The following is a 19,137-nucleotide window of genomic DNA, read 5'->3' as shown; positions in this document are numbered from 1 at the left end:
AAAACTTATCAGGCTGTGGAATCATCTCCCCAGGGGAAGGGCTGGAGCTGTGAGGCCTTTGGAGCTACGCTGGAGAAAATATTACGCAATGCACAATAGGAACCAATCCTGGTCTGGCTCTGGGCGCAGAGCTGGATGATCTAATTGGCCTTTTTACCCCTCGGATGCTGTGAAGTGAAAGCTTGGACACTGGCCAGGTGTTGGCAGCTGACCCCTGGGGGGGAAGGAGGCTCTGGCTCCCCACAGGAGGTTGTGCTGTGTACCAGACTGTAACCTGAGGCACTGGAGCTGTGAGAACAGAGCTAGCCTGCAGGAGAGGCAGCATGTGAGTGCTGTACCCACATGACCGTGCTGGCTTCCTCCAGTGGAGCAGCTGAGCCACTGCTGCAGAGAGACTGAACTTGGGGGAGGGGGAGCGAGGAGGCTCGTCCTGACAGCTGAAGGAAGGAAAGTGCTGAGAAGAAGGAAGAGGAGTGAGAGGGAGAGAGCCAGGCAGTGTGGAGACAGAGGCCAGCCAGGTCCAGCTGTACTAGGAGCAGGACAGAGGAACCGTCTGGGAGGCAACTCTTCCCTGTACAGCCTAGCAGATGGGTACTGCCTCTTGTGCCCCACAGGACATTGGTAAACAGCTTCTGGAGAGGGGATGTTTCTGGGCCTGGGGGACGGGAGAGCCGGACCTGGTTTGGAGCCTATCTTTCTCTGCGTCCGGCTGTGGCACAACAGGTTGGAACGTGGCAGCGGCGGGGGGGGGTTCGCTGGCCAGAGGGTAGGAGCTAAGATTAGGGGTGTGGGGAGTAGCAACAAAAGAGGAATTGAAACCATCGGCTGTATGTCTGTCATTCTGCTCAGCTAGCAGCACCTGGGGCAGAACTGCAGCCTGCTGCTAGAGCTCGGTTTGCTTTCTGGGACACACAGGAGTCATTCGCCCCAGGGAACTCTGGACAGCGTCTGGGAGGCACAGCTCCCTGGACAGTCAGGGAATCCCAGGCTGAAATTCAGCTCCCCCTGTCACAAGCGGATGGAGATCCCAGTTGCTGACCTGCCCTTTTTGTCTTTGCCTTCCCCAGTTCACTCCCTCTTCTGTGTGGCAAACCCACTGGAATGATCTGAGATGAAGTGTGCCCCGGTGATCTGGACTACTCAGCAACCTTCAGCCCCAGTCAGCTCTGCATGGACCCAGCTACGTGGGGAGTGTTTTTCTGCTCTAGACTGTATTGGTCCATCTGGGCATGCAGACCCAAGGCTGTGCCACCTAATGAGTGGAACAGATGAGTCAGAGACCACATGCAGGACAGACAGATCGGTGGCTAGTACAGCTCTCTTCTGATCTTCAGCCTTGCACTTACCCAAGGATAAGGATCCTTCTCATCTGACAGATACTCGCTTCCTCTCTACTGAACTATACTGAACATCTTGATCTGACAAGTGGGCCTGATCTGCTGTCCCAGAGCCCCTATGTCAGCAGAACCCTGATGTTTGGCTTGATTTGGGAGACACCTTGCAGTCAGGCCTGGCTGGTTTAGAGGATGACAGCGGCAAATTGGTATCATCGGGACATCAGCCGGGTTGTAGCTGAGGATTTGCTGGCCAAAGCTGGAAAGGACGGGTGCTTCCTGGTGCGGGACAGTGAGTCTGTGTCTGGGGCATATGCCCTTTGCCTGCTGTAAGTAGCCCATCTCACGGCTCCACTCTGTATCTCTCTCTGTCTCATCCTATTACCTTTTCAGCATCTCCTTCTGGTTGCTCACAAATCTGCTTGCTCAGCCCAAAAGATCTGCTTCTGAGCCTAAGTGTCTGGTGCTCAGAGAGAGGAGCAAACTAGGCCTTCCTTCCTGGAGCTCTCCTCTTCCTCTGAGGCGGGTGGCAGTCCCCAAATCCCCTTTTGCCTTCAACAGTGCACCTAGGCTCCTTGGTTCTCTCCTGGAGAGGTCAGTGAGATGTAATGACTGGGAGGTGCACTTTCCTGTGGACCACCAAATCCTAGGTGGTAGGCCTCAAGTACACACAGCACTGTAAGCATCTGATCACAGTATCTTCAGATTGCCTTTGCACCATGACGGTGACTAATGCTACCAATGGGCACTGACAACCCTCCAAACCCAGCATGGACATTAACCAAGTGGGTTACCAGGGCCAGACCAGGATTGGTTCCTATTGTGCATTGTCTAATATTTTCTCCAGCGTAGCTCCAACGGCCTCACAGCTCTGGCCCTCCCCCTGGGGAGATGATTCCACAGCCTGATAAGTTTTGCTGCCAGGAAGTGTTGCATCCCTTTGTTACAGATGGAGAAAGCAGAAGCCAGAGAGGTGAAATGACTTGGCCTAAGACACAGATCAGGATGGTAGCTGAGTTAGACCCCAGAGTTCTTGATTTTCATCCTGTGCCTTAGGCCTGGATCTCCCATAGCTGCATCAGTGGAATGATCAATGACATTTTCTACTTGAGTAACTACACAACCAGACCTCAAGATAGTCCTGGCTACACCAGGAGCTGTCTTCAGGGTTCCCCTCCACTGTTGAGCCTTAGTCTCCCCTTCCTAGGTAGTGGCCAAGGGAAAGGTACCCATCAAGCCTGTCCTTTTTCAGAAAGAAGAAGGTCCTGTCTGCAGTGAGGCATAGAGCGAAGGTGGGCTTTTGGATTTATGGAGTGAGATATGTGAAGAGTGGCCCTTGAGGGGGGAAAACCCCTTTTATCTACATGATCATATAACCCCTCTGAGCTTGTGGGCCCCTGCTACCCAAATCTTACTGTGGAATAAAAATGATGGGTGCTATGGAGCTCAAGCAGCATTTTTTCCAGCTATTTAGTTGGCCTAATAAAAGATATCACATCTACCCAAAGACCTACAAAGCTACAACCAACAACCATGGAGCTCAAGCGCCGTTCTGCTCCAGGAAAGTCTGGGTACAAATGGCATTACAGCATCCTGTGTGGATTGCACCTTAACAAGAGCAGGCTAGCTCAGTTTACGAGCAAAAAGTTGATTTGTTTCCCGTGCACCACATTCACCCTGGGATCAGAGAACTGAATCTGGCCCCTTCTGGATTTGCAGGTTCTACTGCTAACTACGTCATTAGGAAGAGCGTGAGTGGTCTCAGAGCTACTGTGGAGCCAGCTCCCCCTGTCTGGTTGTATTGGCTCCTGCTAGATTTACTGCAGAATACAAAGAAAACTGCTTAGCTGCTGAAGTCAGCAGATATGGCCCTTGTATTCCTGGGGCTCAGATGGAGTGAGTCACGTGGGGACATTCTGGTGTAGTCACTCTTCTTATCATAACCATGGTTTAAAATGAACACTTGAGATGTGCCAGTCTGCACATGAGCAAGGGGACTACATCAGCTGGGGCTCGGGAGGTGAGGGTATAGGGTACAGGCAGTTCAGGCCTGGCCCAGCCTGGAGGTGGGAAGGTGGCCTCAGCTCTGTATTGGGATGTCATGGCTAGACTATGCCCTGTATCAGGCTGGCCAGTGCTGGCCAAGTGTTTGTATTCACATGTCTGATCTTATTTTGGATTTACCTAAACAGGGTTAAAACCTCTGAGTGGAGTGCAACTCCTCAAGGTGCTTGGAGCAGGCTGGTGTCCCTTTGTGCTGTGCTCAGACTGAACTACTGAGTTAATCCAGCCTCCAACCGAAGCGACACGTCTGCAGAACTCGGGGAAAGCCCAGCTAGTAGTCAGCATGTTGAAAGAATACGGCACTGTTCCTTTAAGAGGCTTGGAAGGATGCCCCCCAGTTTCCGATGATTTTCCTGGCCCAGGGCATGGTGCAAATTATAAACACATGCTGCTGAGGAGAGTGGGAGGTGCAGAGAGGGCTGAGGATTTAACCCGTGAGCCCCCTCATGCCCTGAGGGGGTTTAGCTCCTCGTGAATGCTTTTACTCTCTGAAGCCCTTGCCATGTCTGTAAGGGTTAGTCTCGTATCACAGTCAGAGGTGTGACTACAGCTTCTAACCTGCCAGCCTGGTACTGCAAGCAGCAGGGTTGTGCTGGCACAGCCACAAGCCAGCAGCGTGCAGGAGAGAGCATTTAAATCCAGCTTGGGTGTGTCAGCCTCTGCAGCGTAGACATACCCCGAGTGGCTGTGGTGAGCACAAATTCCCAGAAAGCAATCCTCTCGTGCTCACCCAGACCTCAGCTGAGAAATCCTAGACTGGTTAATTCATACATGAATAGGATTCATGATGCCTACAAAGAGTCCTGTGCCATGGTACAGCACCAGAGCTGCCACCTCACCTGGGCTTGCTGCTATTGGCATGCATAGACCTGCACCAGATATAACCAGAATGACCTTATCTGCCGGTTTCAGGTGACTCAGAGTTGGAGTCTTGATCTGGAACATGTGCTTCTGCAGCCCCTGTTCAGTTTAACAAAGCACTGATGATGACTCAGACCCAAACAAGAATCCAGAACTGGAATCACTCAGAATCTGTGGCCTCTCCTGAAGCCTTTGCTCATAGAGCTTGGCCTACATAGGTGGTGGAAGGGTGAGGCTAATGTGGCTTAACCCCTCCAAACTAGGCCAGCAACAGTGACTCCAGCATCACTGCCAATGCAGCAGTGTCCCTGCCGTGCATGCCTCTGCTGCCACGTGCACAGCACCAGCCCCAGAACGGCCCTGCGGGAGGGAGGGATGGGGTCAAGCAGGCGTGCTCTGCACTACCCTGCCCCCTGCAAATATTTTCTAGTGCCTATCACTCGAGAAGGGAGGGATGGAGACAGTGTCACTCCACACCAGCAGATCAAGACTCCAGTCAGAGGGCTTGTGTGGGGGTTCTCTGGGGTCTAGCCATGGGCTAGGCCAAGTTTCAAGGGGGCAGCAAGTGGGGCTTCCTGTGATATAACCTGGGTTGAGATCAGAGCTCAAGTTGATATTGTATTTCCAGGGTTAGACACTTGTTTCCTAAAGCCTTTTTGCCCAAGGTGATGCTCTCAAAACTGCTTGGCAGTGCCGTATCAATGAAGTTTGGCACCTGGGACAAAGCCTGCAGTGGCAACCCGCCCTCACTCCACACATAGATCTCACAGATCTGGGGGGCACACATCTCCCCCATGCTTGCCTGGGAGTGCACGCAACAGCGGGCACTGCCTTCCCCCCATCCCTGTGTCCCACAAATGAGATGCTCGTGGCTCCATCCCGTGCCCTGCCCCAGCGCCTATTGGCGAACCTTCACTTTGGCACCTGAGACAGTGGCCCCACTTGCCCCCTCCACCCTTTGCTACAGCACTGCTGTTTGGCCACAGTTCCTCTTTTACTGCAGCTCTGGGGATCATAGATTGAGTGTCCCCAGACAGGACCAAACCTGGTCACTCTTTATTTGCACAGTGGTCATGGCTAGCTGCCCTTCCATCAGGCCCTAGCGCAAAGATGGTCCCTTCCCCAAAGGGATCACAATCTCCTCAAAGAAGACAGAGGGTTGGAGAGGAAAACTAGTTTTTTCATTGTCCTTAAGATAATTTTTTTCCAGACTCTTCTAAGCCTATCTGAGTTCCCAGGTGCTGCTGCAAGCCCTCTGGTGGGCTCTGGGTTAGTCCCTTCATTGCTGGCCCCACCTGCTTGTGAGACCTACAGGGCTAGAAATGCAGTATTGATGCCTTGTTCTGTGTCTTTGCAGGTTCCAGCGACACGTGCACACCTACAGGATCCTGCCTGATGAGGAAGGGTTGCTCTCTGTGCAGGTGGGTGAAGCAGGGTCTCTGACCCACCTCACTAACTAGTCACGTTGTTTCTTGCCTCTATGTTGCCCTTCTCCATGGCACTTAGCAGTGGTGATCGCTGGCTCATTAATTCTGTTAGATGTGAGATTTGAGGTTTATACAGGAAAGGACCAGTGGATTTTGCCTCCAGCTTTAGCTCCATTGACATAGCAACAGCATTATCTGGAGATGGGTTAGGTGAAGTCTACGCTTCCTTGCTGGGAGCCACAAGCTTGCACAGTGGTTTTGTTTTTGCATGCATTGCTTGCAAACTACCGAGCCCACAGGATATGTTCTTTGCACAGACATCAGACGACACAGCCCTAGATGACTGACTAAGCACAGCTATAGGCTCAGTGAGAGCATGGGAGCACAGCTCACCAACCATTTCACACAGAGGCTGCCTGAATTTCACATGGAGGTTGCCTGAACACAGAACTGTCAAGCACACAAGGGTTATGCTAACAAACCATCTTCCCCCCACAGGCCAACCCCTGCTGCTTTCCTTCATATTCCACTGGTGGTTGACTAAATACAGGATCCTTTCTCCCTTTCTGTCCTCAACTGCTGGGTCACATTGGGGTGTAGCTCTCAGAAACAGCACCCAAAGCACAGAGGTATATGCCTCTCAAAGCCCTGAGCAGTCCTGTCCTTCCCTCATTTTCCTCATCTCTCCATTTCTTCCCACAGTCCTTTCAGTGACACCAGCCTTATGTCCTTCTTCTGTCCTCACCCCCTCTGGCAGTGATGGTTCCCAATGGCCTCCCCATCCCAAAGCCCCTCCCTGTTCACTCAAATCCCCCATAAGGACATTTTTTCAGCACAGCCCTTCTATTCTGACTCTGGTAAGGCAAAACCCCTTTTCTGCCCAGCATGGCAAAAAGGAAAGGAGATGGATTTCTGTTAGTCTTATGTTCTAAGCAGGCACTTTCCTCTGGCTCCCGTGGGCCTCTGGGTCTGTAGGTTGCTTGGGACAGGAACCATCTTCCATTACATCTTGAGAGAATCCAGGTTCACCTAACAGAGAGATGTGAGCTGTTCCTGTTCTTCTGGGACTGGCTGCAAGTTGCCTTGTATATCCAGAGTCTGTAACAGGCCTCTGTAGTAGGAAGTGTCAGAGAAATGTTCCTTCTTCTTTTCTCAGACCATCCAGGGCATCCAGGCTAAATGCTTCCGCACGCTGACTGATCTAATAAGCACCTACCAGCAGCCCAACAATGGCCTGGTGACCCCTCTGCTTTACCCTGTGAATAGAGTGAGGGAGCCAGCAGATGAGGACTCTGGTGAGCTTGTGGGAAGGGGGTGTACTGAGGGAGGAAACATGAAGTGAACTGGGGAGGGGAATGACGTGGGGACAGGTGGAAGGTGCAGAAATGTGTCAGTTCTGACACTTACAGGGGCAGAAGCATGGCACTGAAGGCTGGGCTCAAGTCTAAGGGACAGGGAAGTTTCCTCTATATGATGCTATGCCTCTGTGTTTGCAGATGGTGAAGATGGCAGAGCTTTCTATCCTCTGAGCTTGGCCTCCCACAGTGGGGCAGGCACAGGCAGTGGGTGGGCCACAACTCAGCCCAACAAGATGCAGATCTCTCAACAGCTGCATCTGAGGCTGCAGGAGCAGGTGCACAGCAGGTACCTCCCACCACCCCACACCTTTCATGAAGCAGCTACCAAATGTTTGATGCTGGAAGGGCCAGAGGCTGATGGAGCCAACTGGTCTGTGTATGTAGGGGATGGGGTGGGAACACTGCCTCTTCTCTTTCTGGCTATGATGAGTGGGAACTGTCTCAGTATGAATGGGACAGGCACGTACAAACAGACAACTCACCTGAAGGGGACAATATGGAGCTGAGTAAGGGTGACTTTACCTGCAGCATCCACCTTTGCCCCATTTGCTTCAGCACCCCTCTTGCTCAGTGCTTCAGTCATCATGAGACTGTGCAGCCAGGAGTGACTAACAGCTATATGTGTCCTTCCTCTGAGGTTTTTGGTATCTGTTGCCTGCCTTATATTTGGTGGCTTGCAGCTGACTGCAGCCATGCTGGAGGGCACAGAAAACAGATGCATGAGTAGGAAAAGCACTTGCACATTTGTCCCACCCTTCCCTCTGTTGCAGCCCAGCCAGTGATTTCATGGGGTTCATGGCCGAGTATCTCAACCACCACCTGCAGCTGGACCTGGAGGCCCTGCGAAATGGGAACCTGCAGCTGCGACACCTGAGCATGGCCTTAGTGACTGCCTGCCGGGGGCTACACAGGTGAGTGATGGGGGGAAATCAACCCAGGGAATGACAAACAAGCCTGCCGGTGCCCTGCTCCTCCCCATCTGTTCTCTAAGATGGCAGTTTCTATGTAACACATCAGGGCCTCCCAGCTCTCCTGTGCTGAGTACAGATGGTGTCTCCTGCTTTCATCCCTGTTTGGTTGCCTTTCTTGTTGAGACAGAAAGCTCTGTGGGAGGAGGCAGTCTGTTCAGTGCCTCTGTTGAGAGCTGGGCCGATTCCAGGAAACAGTGCCTAGAAGTGGCTGACCTCCAAGCTTTCTGCTAGGGCTTTGTGTGAACCCTGGGGGAATATGATTCCCTGAGCTCACCCGTGGGCTAGGAATCCACCCTCCCTAGGAGGGTGTCTTGCTGTTCACCTGACCAGATTTCAGTCCCAACACTTAGTGACAGTCCTGTGAAGAGTCTCTCTGAAATATAAACCTTTAAATATAAGGGTCTGGGAGAGAGGTGTTATCCTGTGAATGGGCTGATGCTGGGAAGGCTTGAAGTATAGCAGGACCTCCTGCTAGGGGAGTGCACTGACCTGAGGCACGTGAACTAATTGCACAGCATATCCTCAGGTCCTACCAATGAGGAAGCATCCTTTCCACATCCATTTTAGCTGCAAGGAACTGTAGTGGAGTCTTTTGCTGGGACCCTGTAAGGGTCTCATCACACCCCCAGGGGAGATGCTGGCTTAGCTCCATCCTGACTCTTCCCCTGCTGAAGTTGTGTCCGCTTTGCTGCATTCTGCACTGGAAAGGGCTTGCTCCTGACCTTACTATCTGGTGGCAGCTCCCATGAGTCAGACCAAGGGGACTTGGGTCTCTCCCTGGGGTGCCCCAGTCCAACTAGTTCATATGTCCAGTTGGCCTATCAAGAACATGTGCCAGGGGAGCCTTAGTGACAGGCTTCTTGAGCTATGCAGGACCCCCCACCCTATGCCACTTCTCTCTGCAGTGAAATCGACTTCACGCTGGCTGGCTTAGAAACTCTGGCCAAGGTGTTTGACTCTCCAGCTTCTCCTCGGAGTCCTGTGAGAGAGCAGGTGAGCCACCGACTTCTGCTACAGAAGGCACCTCACTGGAGGTGTCACATACAAATCTCTTCCTGCCCTGTGGGCAGGGCCCAGTTGGTCACTGGGGGTTTCATTTGGTGTGGGTTTCACCCATATGTGCACTGGCAAGAGACTCCACACTCCCTGGAGCAAGGCCCACCTGGTTGCATGCCGTCATGACCCTGGTACTGGAGAGATTTCCTGTGCAGTAGGATGAGCACTAGGGAGTCCTGCTGAAGAGCTTCTTGCATGAAGGTCACAAATGCACAGGGTGCTGGAGAGGGAGAATGTTTAAAATTGCAAGATATTACAGCTGAAGTGGTCCAGAAATCTGTCTACTGCCCAGTCTCCAAGCACCAGAATCCCTCCCACTTCCTATCAGTGCACCCCTACCCTGCTTGCAACTTCCCGTACAAGTTTCCTCCAAAGGGATGGTGCTGATTATGCTGAACTCTGGAGGCATATGTGCTTGTTATGGAGGTAATTGTATCCAGACCTCCCCAGCTCCTTTTCTAGAGGCTCACAGGAGGCCTATTGTTCAACATATTGGCCTAACCCTGGCCAAGACCCTGGAGGCGTTCATCCTAATTAATCTGTCTTTGCTTGCTTAGAAGCCCTAAACCTCAGGCTTTGTCTCTGACTTTTCAGGGTCTCCTGGCCAGTGATCCAGACCTGGAACTGCTCCTCAACAAGATCTCGACTGTCAACCATCTGCTCTCTTCTCTGGAGAAAAAGGTGGCTGGTGTTTCTACTCCCAGCACACATTGCTAAGGATGGGCAGGTCACATTTGTTTCACTGTCATCATGGCCTGTGAACAGTGGGTCACAGATTCATTGCCACAAACATGGGGAAAAGAGTAGCGATTAGGATTCCATTGAAATATGCCATCAAAACAATTTTCAAGGTCCCATTGGAAGTGAATGTAAATACAACAGCTGCAGAAGAAACACCCCTTTGTAAATCCTTCCATGAAGAGTAGGAGAATTACTAGTGGCAACCTTCACTAAAGAAGTCCCCACTCTGTAGACCAGCATAAGATCCTTAAACTCAAGCAAATTTGCATGCTAAATTCAATTCCCAGGCATAGCAAGCTGCTTCTAGGCTGAGCTCTCCAACATGAGAGAGATCACTGTAAGAAATGAGTGATCACTTTAAAAAGAGTGGGGGCTTCTCCCTAGACTGGACTGGATTTGTCACTACTGGATAATGCTTTATAGTTCCACAACCCCATTTCAGCTGGTTCACTCCTGCCCTGTCTCCCAGCATATATAACCAGTATATTAAGCCTTTCACAGACCACCCTCTCACCCTTAGAGGAATGATATTCTGCTGATCATTGCTTGGGTTCTTCACATTAATGGCACCAGCACTATCTACCCCAGACATGCCAGATTGTGACAGTTGCTGAGTAGACTTGGCACAGAGTGGGAGGCAACTTACCACAAACAATTCAGCAAGTCAGTGAGTGGCAGAATCCAGGAGGCCTTGGAAAGAAACCTGAGTACCAGTCTTCTTCTCTGACCACTGGGTGGCACTGCCTTCATTTTAATGTCCTTAGAGAAAGTGCAGTGAGTTGTGCCCCACAAGCTTCTCCTGGCCATGGTGGGACATCCCAGATGTTCCCTCCAGACAGGAACATGTAGAATCTCCTGTGTCTATCACACCCTGATCATCCAGTTGGGGCATCTGGATTTTAACCCTTACATTTGTGCTTTTATGTCACTCACCAGGTGTCTCTGACTTGCTGCCAGCCTTTCACTGTCTCTCTTCCCGATAGGTGCTGAAGTCTCTGCAGGAGACAGTGTCCAGGCACAATCTGGCACTTCCCAGCATGGCTGTAGCCCAGACCCAGTCCCCAGCTGCCAAGCCCATGGCTGTCCAGAGCTTTGAGGTAAGGGAGGCCCCTGAGGTTTGGGGAGCCCTTCTGCCTTGCTCACATCCTGGCTGGGAGCTTTGATGGGGCTTTTCCTAAATGAATGGTAAGCTGAGGTGGGCAGGGCCAGCTCAGGCACGTGGACAAGGCATAGGGACTGGCTCTGGAGGAGAGGTAACTGGAGATGTGATTTCCACCTTCTCCTGCAGGCAGATGAGAGGACCAACTTGGGGGAAGGGTGTGGTGTAGGGTGGGACCCATCTTCCCTCATGATGGGCAGGAGATACTAGTGTAGAAAGAGCTAGTTTGCATCTCCCACAGCATCTTGGGATTCAGATATGGGCAGAGGAAGTCAGCAACAATGACAGCACTTGTCTAGTGAGCTCAAAGGGCTCCAGGAGTACTGTGCCCTTCAGGGAGAGGAGCTCATGCTCATCCATCCCTGGAGATTCAAACAAAGGATCATGCATGCTCTGTAGCTGCCCAGGCAGTGGAAGGTCTGATGCATGCAGACTAGAGCTGTGTCCTGCCGCTAGTAACCTGGCTTCCCATACCACAGGTTAAAGTGGGCAAACTGCAGAAGGCGACACTGACAGTGGATGTGGAGGCTGGGACTGTGGCCATCATGAAGAGAGGCAGCAGCTCTCCAGAGGAGACCATCACTCAGGACAAAAGTAGGAAAAAAATCTCCACCCCATGGGTTTGGCTGAGGCCTTGGAAGCTGGTGGGGCAAGTAGTGCAGTTTCCATGACAGGCCCCTGAAAGAGGTAGCAGGGAGAGGCCAGGAGTCCTTCATGCTTGACAGGTAGGGCATGTCATCCCCAAGGGTGCCTGGCTAAAGCCAGCATGATGGGCTCCTGCTCCTGGGGCTATCTGCAGAACAGTGACCCACCAGGATACAGGGAAGTAAGCCAGACCCCCCCAGATGCTCATGTGTGCAGCTCAGTGAGCTCCATGTCAGCTGTCTCCATGCTTCTCTGCAGTGTCATTTTCTGGGGGAGTGAGGGGTGGCTGTGTCCATACCCCTCAGTGTTAGGCAGCTTTGCAGCAGCTGCTTCACTGCCTCTTCCACCCTCACAGTACCCTTCCTGAGGTGTGTATTGGCTGTGCTTTGGGGGCTTGCACTATACCATGTCTCCCTGACCTGGTGTGGCTGTCTTCAGTCTTGCAGCTGATTAAATACCAGAGCATGCAGACCAAAGTGCGGCTGGTGTACGACAGGGAGCAGCACCGAAACCTCATCAGGGACTTCCTCTTCCAGAATGCACGGGTGAGCGAACACCCCCTCCATTGGGGCTTGGGCTATCTTGTTATTCCTGTTTCCTGATTGTATTACTGTAGCCCCTACAACCCCATCCATGGCCCAGGACTTGACAAAGGTGGTTCCTGCCCCTGAGACCTTGTAAACCCAGACAAGATAAAAAACAGCCATTGCAGGCAGACAGAGAGAGAAGCAGCAGGAAGCAGAAGTAGTGCTGGTCAGCTTGGCTGACAGAGGTCTCTGCACACCAGCTGCCTGCCCTTTATCAAGTGGTCTCAGCAAGTGACTGTGGTTTTGAAGGCTCATTTTCCCATGCCTTTCTTCTAAGTGACAGGTCATAGGACAGATACATATAGTGGCTAGACATAGGCTTGCAGTATAAAGCTTAAACATAGGATTGTGTAATTTAAATGAGGCTTTTAAGCAAACTCAAGACCCATTCTGAAGACCTGTGGTCTGAAGCATGGTAATTAATCTCTACCCCCACCTGTCTGCACTTCTGTGGAGGCTGGCCTTTGGTTCAAGCTGGGTGCTGTGTTCTCATGCTGTCTGAATCCTCGTTCAGGGCCCAAACAGACATTTCCACCTTTCTCTTGCAGAAGCGGGAGGCTTTCTGCCAACTGCTGCAGCTCATGAAGATCCAGCATTCCAGCCTGGATGAGCCCGACCTCATTTCTGTGTATGTTGGGACATGGAACATGGGTAAGGAGTAGGAGCAGCTCAGGCACCTCCTGGGTGACCAGAGCTCCGGTCATGAATCTAGAGCAAGGTCTGGAGTTGAAATCCCTGCAGACCTCCAGAGAAAGCCACATGCAGGGGCTCTGAGATCCTTGTTGAGTCCTACAGGGATGGAAGGTTAGAGAAGGTGTTTCCCTCAGTGGTATGTTTATCGCTTGTCCTTATCTGGGGCTGTTTACATTACAGTGGGTCAGTGTCATAATGCACCTGCCTTGTATTGTTGATGAGTAAACAACAGAGCCACTGATAAATTGTCAGTGGTGTTGGACATGGGTTTGAATCACAGACACAAGCCTTAGATACTGTTGGATGGACTAAAGGCCGCCATCCTACAGGAGAACTGTAAAACCTACAGGGCTGATGTATATTGAGAGTGGATCAGAGAACCTGGCTAGATTCCAGAGGTGCTCACACTTCACTCAGACCGGTCCCAGTGCTTAGAGGCCCCTGATATTCCTGCAGTCTGCACCATTTGCTGCAGGAGTGGGGAAGCAGCAAAAATTCTGCGATGTGAACTGATTACTCCTTTCTTCTCAGGCAGTGCTCCACCCCCCAGATCCTTGGCTTCATGGCTGACATCAAGGGGCTTGGGACGGACTCAGGATGAAACCACAGCCTGCATCCCTCATGATATCTATGTTATTGGCACTCAGGAGAACTCACTTGGGGACCGCGAATGGGTGGAGTTCCTGAAAGCCTCTCTGAAGACTTTGATGGCCATAGATTTCCGAGTGGTATGGGCCCAGAACACCCACTTAACCTAGCACTGAAGTAGATGCACTCTGGCATCCTATTCCTGCTTGCTCTCCTTGCCTCACCTGCCCTGTCTGGTTCTGTAAGGAGACTGGCTCAAGACCTAGTAGAAAGACCTAATAATCACACAGGTCCCCTACTCCAAAGCTGTTACGTGCAGAGCTGACCCCCCAGACATAAGAGGGAATCACCACAGCACCACACTACTTGATGGGCAGGCAGGAGAGATGCCCTCCTGGAGGCAGCCTGCTGTTGCAGCTTATTACTCAGGCTTTTAGATGGTGCATTTGATTTAGGATCCTTGTTCCTTCACCATCCACTTTGCCTCCGACTGGGCAAAGGAGTCAAGAACAATGCAGAGACCACATCTAAGATCTGCCTTTTGCCATCTTCATTCCCTCAGCTCCCCCTCTGATGTCCCCAGCTTCTCTCTCTCTCTCTCTCTCCATCAGACAAGTCATCTCCCTTAGTCAAACTGGTACTGTTTTATGTAATATTCCTCCTCTCAGCTCTGTGGTGCCATTTTCCAGCATATGGACCCTGTGGCCTGACCCTTTGTGACATTCCTGGCCGTCTTCATGATAAGAGAACCAGGAAGCAAGCCTGAAAAACCTCCACTGAGCCTGGACAAAAACAGGCTGCAGCTTAGTGTTGAGTCCCTGGACTGTAGTCCAGGCCAGACCCTGAAAACGCGGCATTCTTGGTTCTCAGATTGCCTGGCTTGTCTGCTGGAGGACTGCGGATTTCAATCTCCTTGCTGGAAGCAGTCAGAAACCTCTTCCCCTATCCTATGTGATCTCGCCTCTTCCCAATTTCATTGCAGGTTGCCTTGCAATGCCTCTGGAGCATCAAGATTGTGGTGCTGGTGAAACCAGAGCATGAACGCCGCATTAGCCACGTGAACACATCTAGTGTGAAAACAGGAATCGCAAATACACTAGGTGCAGCCCTGGGAAGGGGAGTGCTCCGGAGGCTGTTCTGAGGGAGCTCTGGTGGGATGAGGGAAGGGTTCTGGGGGCTGCACTGGGGAAAGGGAGTGCCCCAAGACTTCATTGGGGGTGAGGAAAGGGGGAAATTGGGGGAGTGTTGGAGGGCAGGAATTCTCTGCTGCTACATCAGGGAGCAAGGAGGTCTCAGCCTCTGTGAGGAGTGGGAACTGAAAAGCATGTAAGGTGCTGCTGGGTCATATAACTGAACCCGCGATGAGGGAGCTTCTCTGGGCTCAGCCCTGACAGGGCCTGCTGTGTCTCCTCAGGTAACAAAGGGGCTGTGGGTGTCTCCTTCCTTTTCAATGGGACCTCATTTGGGTTTGTGAACTGCCACCTGGCTTCAGGGAGTGAAAAGATACACAGGTAACTGGGATTTCAGTCTGGGCCCTGCATCAGTGTGGGACTGGGATGACCAGTATCACTCCCCTATTACTCATGTGCCTACCCCTGCACTGGTTAACTAGCTCTTTGCCTTTGCTTTGGTCCCAAAGTGAAGCAGCCTTTATTTCAGGGTGGTCTGAGTACTGGGGACGGAGGCCTGGGCACTGGGCTGGACACGCACTTAACCTAGGGGCTGGGCTCTTCCACCAGCCGGGGCAGATGTATGCAGGGAAGGGGTTGGGGAGAGGCTGAGGTGCTGGGCTGAAGGGGAGTGGAATTGGTGAGGGTGGAGATAGACTGGGGAGCTGGTGCCTTTGTGGGGAGGAACCCAGGGATCTGTGGTGGCAAGTAAGCGTGAGAGAAACTTGGGTCCTTAAGACACCTGCTGGGCATGTCAGGGTGCAGGGAACAGTTGTAAAAATAACCCCCAAAAACTAGGAAGAGAGGAGTGCAAAAGGCAGACATCAAAGATTTGCTTGAAGTAAATAAATAAGAAACCAATCAAGGATGCTTTTCCCTACAACATCTGTCCTTTTTCCACCCACAGTCTTCTCTACCTTAGAACAAATCTTGATGACTTTTTTCCTAAACTTCCCTTAACCCCAACTGGATAGCAGTGAGGAATCTTAGAGAGGGCTTCTCTATCCAAGGCCTTTTGCAGGGCTCTTTCTGTCTGACAGACTGTCTACCTGCCGCAGCTCTTCTTCTTTCATTCCTGGATCCACAAGGGCATGTTCCCACACCAAGGGCCAGGAGATTCTGGGCTGAGTGGTAGGGGCACTTAGAGGTGCTGGGGATCTTTATGATAACCTTGCTGGTTCACATTGCCTCTTGCCTCCCTTGTCCGGCACAGGCGAAACCAGAACTACAGTGACATTCTACGCTCGCTGGTTCTGGGTGACAAGAGGCTTAGTGGCTTCGACCTCACCCTGCGCTTCACACACCTCTTCTGGTTTGGAGATCTCAACTACCGCCTCAGCATGGATGTCCAGGTAGGACACTGATCCTGCTTGCACCCCTGGATCCCTGAAGCATTCCTCACAGCTCCACTCAAAACTAGGCCACTTGTTGGATGCCTCTGGGACTGGACATGGAGGGGATATAGGTGTAGATAGTGAACCAGGGGCACCAGCTGTCCTCTGGGGTCTCTCCATGGTGGAACCATGCTGCAAGAGGGGATACAGAAGACCCCTAGCCACTGACAAATTTCCCCTTTTTCCTTCTTAGGACATCTTAGCCCGTGTGAACAAAAAGGAGTTTGAAGCCCTGCTGGCTGTGGACCAGCTCAATCTGGAGCGAGAGAAGAGCAAAGTGTTCCTGCGATTTAGTGAGTGCAACAGCCTGGGGCTAGAAGAGGGCCCCACACAGCCTTTCTGAGCACTGCCTGCTCCTGGCCTCACCTGTTCACAGACCACATACTTCTCCTGTCTTCATGGCCAGTCCCTGCACTCAGAGTTCAATAACGTTTTGTAGCAGATCAAGCCTGACAAGTGTGAAGGAGAGACCTGTGATGGGAACAGATACAGCACAGCCAGGAGAGGGCTTTGCCCTGGGTTTGTGGCTTAGCTCCTGACATGACACAGATAACTGAGTGAACCTGTGAACTCTATTCCCACCTGTGAAAAATTCCCAGTCTGCACAGTAACCCCCCAAAACCATCCCTTCCTTCCATACATGCAACTGAATGTGTCCCTTCGGGGGAGGAAGGGTGTCTACCAACCAGGACTGAAATAGGTGTTATCTAAAGAGGTGTTATCACACAGCTACAGAGAGGAGCAGCCCTGTCTCAAACCACATATACACTGGGTTAGGTGGGTTTGGTTTCATCTCAGGGGCTGTTTGTCCAAGTGAGGAAAACCTCCTTCTCCACTGAGTGTGCTTAGATCCAGGGCTTAGATGCAGCGGGGATTCAAGGTCAGAGTTGGGAAGTCCGGGAAGAGGAGGGAGATCTTTCCGGTCTGACAGAACAGTTTTGCTACACTTTTGTGACTGTGACATGAGCTGTATGGACAGTGTCTGCCTGTGCTGGATGAGGTGATTCTGGTACATTCATGCCTCCATGTCTTTCTGTTCATTTCTTTTCCAGATGAGGCAGATATCTCCTTCCCTCCTACATACCGATATGAGCGGGGCTCCAGGGACACCTATGTCTGGCAGAAGTTCAAACACACTGGGGTGAGGGTTCTGCTCTACAAAGAAGGGGCTTTGCCTTTCCTGGGTGCTGAAAGCCATAGGGAACTGTCCCACAATGTTATCTCACAAGGAGATGGAAGGGGAGAGAGAAGGCAGGCTGAACTCTGAGTTCTGGCTGAGCTGAGCCCATGGCAGGATGAAGATAAATGTGGCTTGTGCTACCCATGTTCTTAACCTGGTCCCCAAGGCTTCCATGACTTGTATCATTTGCTTACAGCCATGAGGGAGGAACTAAATCAGAGAAGTTCAGAGCAAGATAATTGCAGGGCTGTAGTAACTGCATTCACTGCCTCAGCTGATACTCCCTTCCTCTCTCTCACTGCAACCTGTGCTGTCTTTGATCACAGAGCAGCAGGAACCTTCACTCATCCCATATGTGTACATGGGTGAGCTGTACCACTTCCTTCTGCAATGAGCAGAATGGTTACCTTCCTGGTTTAGCAGGGCTGGGAGAAGCATTGTGAGTGCAGGGGGCTACACTGAAAAAAAAGTTCAAGCCTGGCCCAGTCTTGCAACCAAAGCTTCCTATCTTCTGGTCACAGATGAGAATCAATGTCCCCTCGTGGTGCGACCGCATCCTGTGGAAGTCACACCCAGAGACCCATGTGATCTGTAATGCATATGGTGAGTGGAGCTCCCGGGGAGAATCTAGACCACACATGGGACATTAGCCTGGTACCTTGGAGGCCCAGCCTGGAAACAGTGCCTGGCACAATGGGATTCTGAGCCAGTGAAATGGCTTCTGCTTCTGTGTTTCAGGCTGCACCAGTGACATCATGACCAGTGACCACTCTCCTGTCTTTGCCACATTTGAGGTGGGAGTGATGTCTCAGTTTGTGCCCAAGAAGGGTAAGGGGACTTCCCAATGCCTCACCCCAGAGCAGCATCCCACTGCTCTGGGGGATTTGGGGCAGGTGTACTGCATTCCCAACCCTGTGCATAAGAGCAGGCTTGGCTGTCACATCTTAATGGTGGCCTACCAGTCTAAATGGGCCTGTGGTCACCTACCCACCTGTGGTGCTGTTGGGGCAGAGGGAGAGCAGGAAGAACAGGTTAGTTTCCCCTTGGGGAGTAGGCTCTAAAGAGCTCCTATTCTGACACAGCAAATAGACCTGAGCTGTGACCAACCTTGGTCCCCCGACCCTCCAAGTTGAGAACACTCAACCCCTGCCCTGGTCCAGCAGGGGCCATGTCATCCAGTTTGGCTTAAAGTCCATCAGGGCTCAACTGAAAGGCCAAACCTGGGGGCAGGGTGCGGCTCCTTCAACACAAACTGAACTGTTGTTCTTTACCTGGCAGCACCTGGCTCCAGCTCTGAGTCTCTGGCATGCATTGAGTGGGACAGCATTGAGGTGATTGTGAAAACAGTCAGCCGCAGCAGGTGCTACATTGAATTCTACTCCTCCTGCCTGGAAGGTGAGAGCAGCCCTGGGTTCCCTTCCCTGCTGGAGACAACAGGGAAGGAGACCAGCAAGGAGTGCTTTAAAAAAACTTTATTGAGGATGCAGGGAGGAACTTTCCTGATGCACAGGAAGACTAGCAAGTATGGCAGAAGACCAGCTTGGCTTAGCAGGGAACTCTTCAGTCAGCTAAAACACAAAAAGAAAGCTTACAAGAAGTGGAAACTTGGACAAACAAGTAGGGAGAAGTATAAGAGCGCTGCTTGGGTATGCAGGCATGAAATCAGGAAGGCCAACGCACAATTGGAATTTCAGCTAGAAAAGGATGTGAAGGGTAATAAAAAGGGTTACTACAAGTATGTCAGCAACAAGAGGAAGATCAGGGAAAGTGTGGTCCCCATACTAAATGGGGGGGGCAACCTAGTGACATGAAATGGAAAAGGCTGGATGCCTCAATGGAAAGACTCAGTGGCGGAAAGGCTCAATGCCTTTTTCAACTTGGTCTTCACAGGCAAGGTCAGCCCACCAGGC

The 19,137-nt window shown here is 51.7% G+C and overlaps 1 protein-coding gene across 2 annotated transcripts in view; it reads left to right on the top strand.

Annotated features, from left to right (window-relative positions):
• The first annotated feature begins 208 nt into the window (after positions 1 to 208).
• Positions 209 to 19,137, top strand: part of LOC109300477 (phosphatidylinositol 3,4,5-trisphosphate 5-phosphatase 2A-like) — a 32,395-nt gene continuing 13,466 nt past the window's right edge. Inside the window, exons 1-21 of one of the 2 annotated variants that reach the window (XM_019521116.1) lie at positions 209 to 621; positions 1,068 to 1,663; positions 5,617 to 5,680; positions 6,843 to 6,981; positions 7,183 to 7,330; positions 7,815 to 7,955; positions 8,921 to 9,008; positions 9,666 to 9,752; positions 10,796 to 10,909; positions 11,451 to 11,565; positions 12,055 to 12,161; positions 12,752 to 12,854; positions 13,428 to 13,624; positions 14,467 to 14,584; positions 14,899 to 14,995; positions 15,867 to 16,005; positions 16,241 to 16,340; positions 17,100 to 17,188; positions 17,749 to 17,830; positions 17,966 to 18,055; positions 18,506 to 18,622. In XM_019521116.1, coding sequence (XP_019376661.1) covers positions 1,527 to 1,663; positions 5,617 to 5,680; positions 6,843 to 6,981; positions 7,183 to 7,330; positions 7,815 to 7,955; positions 8,921 to 9,008; positions 9,666 to 9,752; positions 10,796 to 10,909; positions 11,451 to 11,565; positions 12,055 to 12,161; positions 12,752 to 12,854; positions 13,428 to 13,624; positions 14,467 to 14,584; positions 14,899 to 14,995; positions 15,867 to 16,005; positions 16,241 to 16,340; positions 17,100 to 17,188; positions 17,749 to 17,830; positions 17,966 to 18,055; positions 18,506 to 18,622 — 2,272 coding nt within the window. In that variant the 5' untranslated portion in view covers positions 209 to 621; positions 1,068 to 1,526. The other variant, XM_019521117.1, reaches the window with a different exon arrangement.

Source organism: Gavialis gangeticus, unplaced genomic scaffold (genome assembly GCF_001723915.1).
Source record: "Gavialis gangeticus isolate Ggan-Ray unplaced genomic scaffold, GavGan_comp1, whole genome shotgun sequence".
NCBI classification, from domain to species: domain Eukaryota; kingdom Metazoa; phylum Chordata; order Crocodylia; family Gavialidae; genus Gavialis; species Gavialis gangeticus.
This window is presented reverse-complemented; position numbering and strand designations above follow the sequence as displayed.